A 14,210-nucleotide genomic window follows, 5' to 3' on the forward strand; every position below is an offset into this window, starting at 1 on the left:
GGAGTATAACTAATTTTTTGTCTTTTCTTAATGGTTCCCAGTACTTATTGTATGCATTTAAGTTTTTAATTACAAAATTAAATATTTAAAATATGCTGTGTTTTTACACCTTTTATTTAAAAAAACAAAAAAGATTAACTCTGTTGAAAATTAAAAAAATAATAGGCATAAAATGTAAAGATGATGCTATTAGTCTCTTTCATTTTGCAGTTCAAAAAAAACTGTTAAACACATGAAATGTGCATATATATTTTGCTTATTATATGTATAAGTAGTTTTAAAAAAAATTAAAAGTATATATATATTTTAGATGCGTGTAAATTATTCATTTATATTTTTGAAATTTGTTTCAAATTTGGTGCACCATGAAGAATGCAAAAAATGAATATTATGCACATTGCTAACTCTCTATCCCAAATGCTTATGGATTTCCACATTTAGGGGCACCGCTACTGCAGGATTAAGCAAATTAGCATTAGTAGAGGCATTTGATGCAAGAAAGCAAGCTTATGCAGCATCAGCCAAAAAAAAAAAACCACTTCCACTTTACCCCTCTGTTCATTCGAAATACCTGTCCAGCTGAGCCTTAAACTTATTTAGGTTATCAACTTCCACGACAAGGGATGGAAGTCTGTTCCACCAACCAACCACCCGCTGGCTAAAGGCAAATTTCCGCACGTCTATCCTACATCTGTCTTTCCTCAATTTGAATTTATGCCCTCTAAGGTGATTATTCTGAGCGAGAGGAAGAATCCCATCAGCATTGAGCATGCTCAAACCATTCAAGGCTTTATACACCTCTATCAGATCACCTCGCTGGTGCCTAGTCTCCAGACACTGTAATTTACAAAACTTAAGCCTTTCTTCATAAGAGCACCCCTTTGTTCCATTCACTAATCTTGTTGCTCTTCTCTGTACTCGTTCCAGCAGCTCTACATCCTTCTTGAAATGAGGCCTCCAGACCTGTATACAGTACTCTAGGTGTGGCTTGACCATTGCCTTATACAAGGGAATAATCACCTCCTTATCCCTGCTAGAAAAATTCCTATATATCATTGACAATACTCCATGAGCTACTTTTGCAGCCCGTCTGCACTGCTCAGAGAACTTCATATCTGCCTGCACAACTACCCCCAGGTCCCTTTCATTCTGTACCACAGAGTTGATACGTTGCTCTGGGGTTGCTGTTTCCCATGTGTAGTACTTTACATTTGTCAATGTTAAACTTCATTTGCCACCTCTCAGCTCATCTGCTCAACCTTTCCAGATCCTATTGCAGTAGCATAGTGTCAGTAGTGTCCTTGACAACCCTGCCTACCTTTTTATTGTCTGCAAACTTCAACATTAAGCTTGATATACCATCATCAATATCATTTATAAATACAGAAAACAATAATGGACCCAACACTGAGCCCTGAGGGACTCCACTAATAACATTAGTCCACAACGAGCAGTGTCCATTGATTACCACTCTCTGTCTTCTCCCCCTTTATCCACAGCAGCAATTTGCCTCCAATGTCACACTGCTCCAATTTGTGCAGCAGTCTTCCATGTGCAACAGTATCAAAAGCCTTTTTAAGATCCAAATATATAATATCAAAGTTATTCCCTGCATCCAGTTCCTTTGTGACTGCATCATAGTATCCAATCAAATTGGTCAGGCAAGACTTCCCCTTAACAAAACCATGCTGTGTCCGAGCTATAACTGAAGTCTTGTCTAAATGGTCCTGCAGTGTAAGATGCTTCTAATAAGATGCTTCTCTAAATGATTATCCAGCAGTACAAGCCATGCTCCAAACATAGAACCATATGTCAAATTTCATGTAAACACTGACAGGAGGATACCATGTGACAAGATAAACAAATTGTTGTGGAAGAAAGCACTTGGAACTAGTACATTCTGCTCGAATGCATTTTTTACAATTATAAACAAATACAAGAGCAAGATTTTCTAAATGCTTTATACCACTTCCTTTTATCACAGGTTGTTGATAAAAACAAAATATTAAATAAAACAATAACTTTTATTTGCATTTGTTATTGCAAGTAAAAATTATTACAGCCAATCCAGATTTTGAAATATTCTTGGAAGGTAGAGGAGTCTGTGGGCCCAGAAAAAAATATCTTTTTGAACTAAAGGCACAAAAAACATTACGATATATGGCTACCCCAAGTGGCCATTGGAGAATAAACTGTGAAAACAAACAAACTTATGCTGTGAACAACTGACACATGTATATATAGTTTGCTGCTAATATTATTGTAAAAATAACTATTGCATCTATGAACATAAACTATTTTTACTATGTTTATACTACTGTTGATCAGCAAAAATAATATTCAGTTGCAGCCAACAAGCTATAAGCATTATGAGAGCTTTTTTTTTTATTAAAAAAAAACCTGCCAAAAGTAAACTCTGTAAAATTTATCACTTTAGAATCTACCACATTTTATAAAAAAAACAGAAAAATTTTATAATCCAGAAATATTAAGAACATAATATGTAGCTTGTATAAATGATTGCATTTTTCTGAGAGTCCATGCAAAAAGAGAGTGACATTTCTTTCTTTATAATATATTTGCAACACTCTTGTCCTTTCATCTGTTTATTTCACTAGCTAGATTTAAATTGCATTGTTAATGCAATAGTCTTAATTCTCACAGAAAAACAAACTTTCTTTCCTAGCACTGGTATTCCACTATTTACAAACAGATGGCTCACCAATGAGTTAATCAGTAGCCTGTTTGAGGACTAACTGCACCCTTATCAGATATTAGGTGGTCTGTAGTGGCAATACATCGACAAAACAGTTGTAAAGATACAAAGAGAAAAAGAAAAATGGTTGTAATATAGATAAAACTTTTTGTTGAAAGTAGTACAGTACTAAGGCAACTTATTACAAAGGTAAGTTTGTTCTTCTGTGAGAATTGAGACCATTGCATTATCCATGCAGTTTAAATCCTGCTGACAAAAACAGATAAAGGACAATATAGTAATTATAAATGTTTGTAGACATAAATAAATTAATTATTTGTGATTAATATTTATTGAATGGAATAATTTAAAACTGTGCAACCATTAATTAAAATCTTTAAAATTTTAAAATCCTTCACTTCACATCCAAGGGTGTCTTGATTTTACGGAGCTTACTGTATTATAAATCAATTAAATATATTTTCTGTTTATACTCTGGGACAACCACATGGTCAGAGAAGTTCATAGATAGGATACAAGAAACTGCTGTATTTAGCAGTCCTGTGAGCTTGAACTGTAGTCACTCAGGGTGTATACTTGCATACCCTCACTCTTGAAGGTAGTATATTATCAACTATAAAAAAAAATTAAATATTCAAGGACAGATAACCAATTAATTGCTATTATGTTAAGGATTCTGACCATTTTGGTGTAAAATTCACTTAGTTTGAAAATTAAAAAAAGAAAAGCTATTAAAAATATGAAAATCATATTTTAAATTATGGTATATAGTACATATGGGGCTTAGAGGGGAACAGGCATTCTGTGTGTTATCAGACACTCAGTCTAAAACACTGATGGATCCAATATCTTTCTAGTTCAGAAGATTTAGAAGTCCAGTTGGCCTGCCTCCCTAAAATCCATTCATGTACATCTTTTCGATGGTAAGCCCTATTACGTCACTTAGGTGTCAGCAAATGTGTAGAGTGGTTCTCTTCAAAACGCCTGGTCAGCATGAAGAGGAAAAGACCAAACCTTCCAGCACGTGACAGCACAATGAAACAAATAGCCCTCAGCCCCCAGTGGCTTTTACTCCCCCCTCTAACGGCAGCAAGAGGATCAGAGTGGAAGCAGAGGGTGCCAAGAATCTCTGGGTATGACCAGGCTGCCATGCACGGAAACTGAACTTGGTCTGTTACAACATAAGATTGCTCATTGGTGAAGACGGGATATTAGAGCTGGAAAAAGGATTAAAAATGTAAATTGGAATATCATTGGTTTGGCTGAAGCAAGAAGAAGAAATGAATCACTTATAAGTTTATCAAGTGGAAATCTGCTGTACACCAATGGAAACAGTGAAAGGAGCAAAAGTGGAATCGGCTTTCTGGTCCATAAAGATATAAAAAATAATATTTTAGAATTCAACAGTACATCACCAAGGGTGTCACTAACAGAAGATATATTGTGAATGATGTTACCATCCTGAACAAGGCAAATGTTGGAAGTGATCACAGAATGGTAAGATGCACACTTGATATAGATTTAAGAAAAGAAAGGAAAAAACTGACTTGAGTGAATAAATGTGAAGGTCTTTGAGATAACAGAAGAGGAGAAAAAGCAGCATGTACTGGAACTTAAGAACAAGTTTGAGCTCCTGCAGATTGCTCAGGACCAAGATATCAACGAGGAATATTACAAGTTTCTAAAAGTGATAAAGCCCAAGAAACCTATAGGTAAAAATAAATCCAAAGAAAAAAAAAAAAAAAAATTAAGAAACACGTCATGATGAACCGAGGATGCGAGGATGACAAATGAAGAGCAAGATAAACACTGACAAGGAGAAAATTCAGTATACTGAGTTATGCAAAGCCATTAGAAAGAGACCCAGAGAGGACGTAAGAAGATTTAACACAAGAAAAGTAGAACAAGCATTAAGGAAAAACAGGACTTAAATCAGCAGCCATGAGCAGTAATACAGAAAGACAAATGATACTGAAACTGAAGAATAGATGGTGTACTTATAAATTGCAGAGAAGGCATAATTCAAATAGCAGAAGCCTACTATTGAGAATTATTACTATAGGAGCGAGGGAATGATGCCAGCAGTGGGGAAGATGGATCACAAATTAGTAACACATACAACATACTCTATATCCTTCCTGATAAGGTAGAACATGCGTTGAAGAATCAGAAAGCCCTGGGGGAATATGAAGTTACTGTAGAGTTGTTAAAATTGGGAGGAAGAGATATGACACAAAAACTGGCAAGACTCTTCACAAAATGCTTTAGAAAGGGTGTGACGCCTAAGGAGTGGAATAATGCAATCATAGTTTTGTTGCATAAGAAAGGAGATAAATCAGAAATTATAAATTATAGACCAATTCTGAACATTTTGGTGTAAAAATCACTTAGTTTGAAAATTAAAAAAAGAAAAGCTATTAAAAATATGAAAATTATATTTTAAATTAGCTTGTTATCCCACATCTACAAGTTGTTCAGAAGGGTTCATTACTAACAGATTAGAAAGAATACTTGATGAGCATCAACTGAAAGAGCAATCTGGCTTTAGGACAGGATTCTCAACTATGGATCACCTTCATGTAATATCACAGCTAATGGAGAAAGCAAATGAATATAAAACACCATTATGCCTGGCATTTGTGGATTACGAAAAGGCATTTGACTCCATACAGCATAAGGCAATGTTTCGGGCACTGGAAAGACAAGGCATAGATACCCCATATATTATGATTTTGAAGAAAATATATGAGAACGCTACCTCCTTTACTAGACTAGACAAAGACAGTAGGAAATTTAAAATTGAGAAAGGAGTTCAACAAGGAGACACAATATCTTCGAAGTTTACTGCTGTCCTTGAGGAAGCTTTCAGAAGATTAGACTGGTCGCAGAAAGGAGTCAATGTGAACGGAGAGTACCTAAACCATTTACAATTTGCAGATGACATTGTGATCATAAGCCATGATCCAGAAGAACTAGAGGAAAATCTTAATTAGTTATGCAGAATTAGTAAGGATTTTGAACTAAAGATGAATATGGCTAAAACATAAAGAAAGGGATATAAAGGAGCAGTAATTAAAAAAGTGGAGTCATATACTTATCTGGGACATGTCATTAGCTGTAATAATGATAAATGGCTGGGAGTCAAGAGAGGAATAAATATTGGATGGATAGCATTCAGGAAATATAGTCACATACTGAGGAGCAATATCCCAATTTGTCTGAAACGTAAAATAATGAACCAATGTATACTCCCACCATGACTTATGGAAGTGAAACTTGGGCACTCACCAAAGGAATGGACGAGAAGCTGAGAACTACACAGCAAAGAATGGGATGAATTATATTGGGAATCGGACTGTTAGATGAGAAGAGAAACACATGGATTAGGCAGCAAACTCAAGTAAAGGACATTCTTATCAAAACTAAAGAGATAAAATGATCTTGGGCAGGACACAGCTCGAAGATGATGACAGATGAACTAAGAAAATAACAGAATGGTACCTAAGAGGATCTGGAAGATAACAATGAAGATGGACAGATGAAATTCATGAGTTCGTGGGTAGTAAATGGATGGTCATTTCACAAAACAGAAGGAACTGGAAAGGCCTTCATCCTGCAGTGGATTAAAAATGGCTGATGATAATGATAATATAGTACATGCAGTATATTTCTCATTTGGAAAAAAAAAAAAAAAGACAGGAATTTTTATACACAGTATAAAAGTATTGTAAACAAGAATCACGTCTGCTTATGTTATGCAAGTTTTCTTTTTATTACAATTATTTATGTTATTAGTATTAAATTTATTTTTGTTGTTTGTTTATTGACAGGGGGGACAGCAAAAAATTTCTAATTCTGGCTGCTTTATATATGCTTCTTAAAGTTGAAGTGCAAATGGCAAATGCAATTTTTAAATGGCTGTTGATTGCTATACATTGGATATTTTATTTATAGAGTGTCTATAGGGGGGAAAAAATGAAAAATGTTCAAAAATTGTTTTGTATATGCATTTTTAAATTGGGTTAGGAATCTACTTCATGTGACCATATGCCTGCTGGAAAGTTACCTTCCAAAAATTTGGTTGTAACTCCACTTGGTTGGAGTATACATTAGTATACACTGAGTGGACAGAAATCATGGGATGTTTGTTATTTGGTTTTTTTTTAGGAGCATTAGCAACTAAGGCCATATTGCTCCTGGATATGCAATGGTCATTCCCTGACCTTTCCGCATCCTCCGTATTTGGTGGTGACGGGCTCGAACCCCGGTCTAATCAAGAAGCGTGTGCTACGCACTGCTGCTCCTTCCCACCTGGCTAAGGAGGCGCCAAATCATGGGCTACCTACCTAATAACAGGTAGGCCAACCTTTCACCTGGATAAGGGCAATTACACGGCGAGGTATTGAGTCAACTAATTCACGAATGTTATATCTGGACGTACTAGAGGTCCCAATGTGTGCCAGTTGAACACACCCCAGACCATTATTGACCATCCACCTGCCTAGACAGCTCTTTGTTGACGTGATCGGTGCATAGCTTTGTGCTGTTTCCACCAGATATGCACCCTCCCGTCCACTTGAAATAACTGGAATTGGTATTCATCAGACCAGGAGACCCATCTCCAATTATCTAAGGTCCAGTACTGATGTTTTTCTACCCAGGTGAGGCATAGAGTCCTGTGTTGTGGTGTTAGCAATGGGACTCTGGTGAGTCGACAGCTCCCATAACCTATTGCGGCTAATGATTTCCTGATTGTCTTGCTGTAGACGTTTCTGCTACTTCCCTCTTTGAAGTCAGTGGTGATTTGTGCCACTGTTGCTCTCCGATTGGCTGAAACAATGTGATACAGACATTGACGGTCACGTTTATCTACCACCTTTCTCCACCCACAGTGCTGTCCACGATGAGATGTTATTCCAGAAATAGCTTATTTCCAATATACTCTTGATACTGTTGAATGAGGATAGTGCATTCTGTACCACCTGGCCTGCCAGAGTAAAAATTTAAAACCACAGGGTACCTGGTTTGCCTCCAGGTACCCCGTGGCAATGGTGGGTCCCAACTGGGACCCCACGGCTAAATGGCCACAGAAACATACAACACATGATACACAATACTACACATATACAATATCCATACACTTTTAAATCTCTGGTCTCAACAGTGTTCTGTTTCACACAACAATGTACAGTATGTGGAGATGGGGGAAACCCCTGGTGCCGTTAGACACGAGAAAACTCTACATTTTTCTCTGGTTAGCTGAAACAATGCAGAACAGACGTCAGCAGCCACATTCATCCACCACCTTTCTCCACGATGAGATGTTATTCTGGAAATGGCGTATTCCTGATACACTCTTGATACTGTTGAACGGGGATCGTGTTTATCCATACTGACATTGAATTACCGTCTACGTGAATGCAGTGTACCTGTATGTCTGCCAAGCAGTAGATTTGTCCACTAACGAGAGGGGTGACTACATTGCCTAGGAACCGGGTATCCCATGAATTCTGTCCTTTCAGTGTATATAGCAATTATAAAAATAGTTTGCATAATCTTAAGCTTTCAGTTAATAAAATTAATTTTCTTGCTTTTCAGCTTGCTAAGTCAAGTAAAGAGTTGATCGTACCTACTTGTGAAGTGCAGAATGATGAAGTTATATTGTTAAAAGAAGATTTAAGAAGAATGAAAACATATCTGGCTGGTGTTCATACTCCAGAAGAAACGTCAAGGCTCAAGAATATTATATCCTTAAGTAATTTTTATGAATAATTTTATTTTTTGGTATTTATTGATGAATATGTTATTTTAGTATTTTTCAGTATATTTCCGTATTACTTTTCAATACAAAAAAATGATAACTCTTATACAATATCACATAAATAAAAATTATTTAAGGCTGATATAGATAAAAGTTTAATTAATTGTTGAACTAACATTGTGGAGCCACCTTAAAATAAGATACTATACATTTCTACAATACTAATTTTCCAGCCCATCTGCCATGCAATAACATTCATAAATATTAAAAACAGTAAAGGGTCCAACATCAACCCCGGTGGAATCCCACTTATCACATTAGTCTATGAAGAGCAGTGGCCATTTATAACCACCATTTTGTCTCCTACCACTTAATCATCCCTTTATCCATATTATTAATTTGATGCATTGCTCCATTTTATACAACAATAACGTGTGGTATAGCATCAAAAATTCAACTGAAATCTAAGTTTGCAATGTTGAAATTATTCTTTGCATCTGATTCCTTTGTGATAATCTCATAATAGCTAATCAGATTTGTGAGGCATAAACTCCCTTTTAACATAATGTTGTGTTTGCCTTATGGCTCCATTTAACACACTCGTGTTGTTTGCCTTATGGCTCCATTTAACACACTCGTGTTTTTTGCCTTATGGCTCCATTTAACACACTCTTGTCATGTTTGCCTTATGGCTCCATTTAACACATACTTGTTGTGTTTGCCTCATGGCTCCCTTTAACTCACTCATGTCGTGATTGCATTATGGCTCCACTTCTGACAAGATCTTGCATTGTTTCTTTAACTATTTATTCCATTATTTTTTCTAGCATAGAGGTTAAATTACATGTCTATAATTATCTGCTTTACTGTTTAAATAACCTTTGTGAAAAGCAGATACTTATGCACATCAACAGATACTTCTCGTGAAGGATCTAAGGATGCTCTCTTTATGATGGCAAAAAAAAAAAAAAAAAAATCTTTTAGTATATTTCAATAGATTTGATCAGGCTCAGGTCCATTGTTCACTTTTAGATACAACAGTTTCTCTTCCACCTTAATTTTTGTTATGATATTATCATTTAAACTGTTAATCCATATTAGATAAACTTCTGGATGTCGATGAAAAATATTTAATCAGTTTATCAGAAATCTATACAGAATCACGAATAGTTACACCATTCATGTCCAGTGGATCAATGTGATTCATCCCTTTCCTTCTAGTGCATGTATATGCAAAGAATTTCTACTTTTCCTTTTTTGCATTTTTAGTCAAAAGATTTCTTAGCTTGCATAATCCCATTATTAACTTTAATACAAGTTTATAATCTGTAGAACTGTGTCCCCTGACAATTTATAATCACCCCATTCTTATCTGTCACTAAGCTTATCAGTATATCTGAAATTCATTTTAATTGTATCCCATCCATATAAAAAATAGTCCTCTCTGATACGAAGCACTGATTGTGCTGAGAAAAATTGTATCCTATGAGGCTTGCACAGTCTCTTCAGGAATGGATCAATTGATGAGGTGCTTATATTAAACTTCCTCCTGTCCTGCCTTTGTAAAATTTCTGGCACTTTCAAATTCAGCCCTAAAGTGTGGTTTTTTCCTCATTATTGGTGATTGGTAGTTATTCATTATGCTGGTAGTTGATATGCACATAAACAACAAAGTAGTGACTTGCACAAGTGAAGTAGAACAATTGCAGTGCATTTTCTCTTCGAAAAAAAAAAAACAGTCTGCCATGCAAGTTCTACAAAGTTTTTCCACAAAATATGGACAACACCCTCCCAATAGACATTTATGACTGGTACAGGAATTTTATTCACACAGATTGTTCTTTGCTACATGTCACTTGTAAGTGATGATACAAGCTACTAACACCCATCATTGATGATAACAAGTGGAAATATTACTATTTCTGCATCAATATTTTGTCACAGATGAACAGCAAGAAAGGTTTCAGCAAGAGTTTCAAGATTGTACCTTTTCATTTGAATGGACTGCTGAATAAACACATTAGGATCTGGAGAAGTCAGGAACCACACATTTACTTGGAGCTTTTGCATGATGTTGCCATAAATAGTGGCAACCTTTGACAAATAAATTTCAAGAAGTGGTTAGAAAAGCCATAGCAGCACTTTACAAAGTTAAAAAGTGAAAGTACAGCAAGCAATCACTGAGTGTCACTGACAGATGTCTAGATTCAGTTCATGTTTCTAGATGCACTATAGGCAGTGTAGCTTATGCGCCATTAAACAACAATAACACACAGGTCATGATTCTAAAGAAATTTTGAAAGCAGACAAATTAATGAACTCTCCCAACAAAGAGCCCTGAATCTCAAACTTCTGATGAAAGCAACCCTAAACAGAGAAGTAAGCTGATAAATCTGTGCATATTATCCTCGATCATGCAGAAAGTATGTTCATGTTTTTCTCTTCTGGCTTGAATGAAACAATTTGCTTACTTTTAATTGTTATGCCAACATTTGAAAATCTGAGCATAGCTCTTCAGTCCAGCATACCTCACATCTATGTACTGAGGTTATTACTCTTAGATATGTTGAAGAATGTTAAGTGTAAATTCATTTTACTTAGAGTTTTCAAATCTGCTTCCCTTTTGTAAATTGATTATCATAGCAAACTAAACCAGAAGGATGATTCTGACATAGTCATAGGCACTTGTAATGTCAAGGTTGTGGAGAGTCTAAAACAAGAGGAGGAGATGCTGTTCTTTTGCTCAGTGAGGAAGTATGTTATGACTTCATGTGACTATATGGTAAACAAGTTCACACTTAAAAATTGTTCTTATGAATGCTGAGATAGCACAAATTTCATCAATTGTCAGTGCATCTTTTTCAAATTTGCCAAGAAGTACGGGCAAGTTTCCAGTCCTTGGTATTGTTAGATAAAGAAATTGTTTTTCAGCATTGGGAAACTGACAAGTATATGAGAAAGCCTGAAATATAATAAATTATCTCAATTGTTCTTGGCATTTTAACAATTCCTGATAGCAATTCTGACTGTTAGAGAATATTCAGCCAGGTTAGAAAAGCAAAAACTAAGTGCAGATCTTATTTTCCGGTGAAGCTTTAAAAATGCTCTTGAGAGCTAAGTCTAGACAGCATGGCTGTTGTTATGAACAAAACATTGACTCAGTATTTCTGAAGATTGCAAAGTCTGCAACAGCATCTTTCTTGAAACAATCAAAATTAGTTGTCTAATAGAATATTAGACATGAGCAGAATTGTCTTGCCGACTTGGCCAATGAGACATCAACAGACTTTCCATATCCATACAACAGTGATATCAAGAAATACAGTACAATATAGTCTATATAGTATCAACAGACTGTCCTCAGTTACAAATAATTTCAGTTTAGATTTCTTTGGCAACCAGCAGATTATCATTAACAGAAGTGTCATTAATGTCGTTGCACCTTACCTTGGTTCAATAAGTGATAATTAGGCCTTATTCTTGTTTTTATCCTGGCAAATTCCTAATGTATTATTATTATATTCATTACTATTTTTTTTATTGTTATACTTATTGTCATTCTTTTACACTTGACGCACATCATATGGAAAAGTGACACAACCCAAAAGTTAATATAATAGGAACCTGCACAAGCTTGAACTCCACATCCTGGAAAACACAACTTATTTATAACTCCAATTTTGAGCCAGTAAAGTGCAGTTGTGTCACTTGTCTACTAAGCAGGTATCACCAGTGGTCACAGTAGAAAAGTGACATATCATAGTTGTAACAGCAACAGTCTTGCTTGCCCAAAGGGGTGATATTTCCATCATCATCATCAGCCATTTTCAATCCACTGCAGGATAAAGGCCTCTCCAGCAACTTTCCAGTTCCTTCTGTTTTGAGCACTGGCCATCCATTTACTACCCAAAAACTCATGAATTTCATCTATCCATCTCCGACTTTGTCTTCCAGGTTTTCTTCTGGCTCCTCTTGGGTACAATTCTGTTATTTTTCTTAGTCCATCTGTCATCATGTCTTCGAGCTATGTGTCCTGCCCAAGATCATTTTAGTTCTTTAGTTTTGATAAGGACTCATGTCCTTTACTTGAGTTTGCTGCCTAATCCATGTGTTTCTCTTCTTATCTAACAGTCTGATTCCCAATATAATTTGTTCCATTTTTCGCTGTGTAGTTCTCAGCTTCTCTTCCATTCTTTTGGTGAGTGCCCAAGTTTCACTTCCATAAGTCATGGTGGGGAGTATACATTGGTTCATTATTTTACGTTTCAGGCAAACTGGGATATTGCTCTTCAGTATGTGACTATATTTCCTGAATGCTATCCATCCAAAATTTATTCTTCTCTTGACTTCCAGCCATTTATCATTATTACAGCTAATAACTTGTCCCAGATAATTATACGACTCCACCTTTTCAATTACTGCTCTTTCAATCATTATTTCCCTTTCTGTGGCATACTTGTTCATCATTACTTTTGTTTTAGCCATATTCATCTTTAGTCCAAAATCCTTACTAACCGTGCATAACTGATTAAGATTTTCCTCTAATTCTTTGGGGTCATGGCTTATTACCACAATGTCATCTGCAAATCGTAAATGGTTTAGGTACTCTCCGTTCACATTGACTCCTTTCTGCGACCAGTCTAAGCTTCTGAAAGCTTCCTCAAGGGCAGCAGTAAACAGCTTCGGAGATATTGTGTCTCCTTGTCGAACACCTTTCTCAATTTTAAATTTCCTACTGTCTTTGTCTAGTCTAATAAAGGAGGTAGCACTCTCATATATTTTCTTCAAAATCATAATATATGGTGTATCTGTACCTGGTCTTTCCAGTGCTCGAAACACTGCCTTATGCTGTATGGAGTCAAATGCCTTTTCATAATCCACAAATGCCAGGCATAATGGTGTTTTATATTCATTTGCTTTCTCCATTAGCTGTGATATTACGTGAAGGTGATCCATAACTGAGAATCCTGTCGTAAAGCCAGCTTGCTCTTTTGGTTGATTCTCATCAAATATTCTTTCTAATCTGTTAGTAATGACCCTTGAGAACAACTTGTAGATGTGGGATAACAAGCTAATTGGTCTATAATTTCCAATTTCTGATTTATCTCCTTTCTTATACAGCAAAACTATGATTGCATTATTCCATTGCTTAGGCGTCACACCTTTTCTAATGCACTTTGTGAAGAGTCTTGCCAGTTTTTGTTATGTCTCTTCCTCCCAATTTTAACAACTCTACAGTAACTTCATCTTCCCCTGGGGCTTTCTGATTCTTCATTTTCTTCAATGCATGTTATACCTCATCAGGAAGAATATCGGGTATGTCGTATGTGTTGCTACTTTGCAATTCATCTTCCCCACTGCTGGCATCATTCCCCTGCTCCTTGTATAATTCTCTATAGTAGTCTTCTGCTATTTGAATTATGCCTTCTCTGCTATTTATAAGTACACCATCGCTATTCTTCAGTTTCAGTATCATTTGTCTTTCTGTATTACTACTCATGGCTGCTGATTTAACTCCTTTGTTTTCCCTCAATGCTTGTTCTACTTTTCTTGTGTTAAATCTTCTTATGTCCTCTCTGAGTCTCTTTCTAATGGCTTTACATAACTCAGTATACTCAATTTTCTCCCTGTCAGTGTTTTTCTTGCTTTTCATTTGTCATCTTCGGTTCATCATGACAAGTGTTTCTTGACTAATTTTTTCTTCTTTGGATTTCTTTTCTCCTATAGGTTTCT

General features: G+C 35.9%; 1 protein-coding gene across 1 annotated transcript in view; it reads left to right on the top strand.

Annotated features, from left to right (window-relative positions):
• The window catches only part of LOC150091453 (uncharacterized), a 149,223-nt gene that overhangs the window by 21,978 nt on the left and 113,035 nt on the right, over positions 1–14,210 (top strand). The window contains exon 3 of the mRNA XM_090390379.1: positions 8,315–8,461. Within this exon, the coding sequence (XP_090246505.1) occupies positions 8,315–8,461 (147 nt within the window). The remainder of the gene's footprint in view (positions 1–8,314; positions 8,462–14,210) is intronic.

Source organism: Mastigoproctus giganteus, chromosome 1 (genome assembly GCF_048544385.1).
Source record: "Mastigoproctus giganteus isolate SK-2022 chromosome 1, ASM4854438v1, whole genome shotgun sequence".
In the NCBI taxonomy this organism is placed as follows: domain Eukaryota; kingdom Metazoa; phylum Arthropoda; class Arachnida; order Uropygi; family Thelyphonidae; genus Mastigoproctus; species Mastigoproctus giganteus.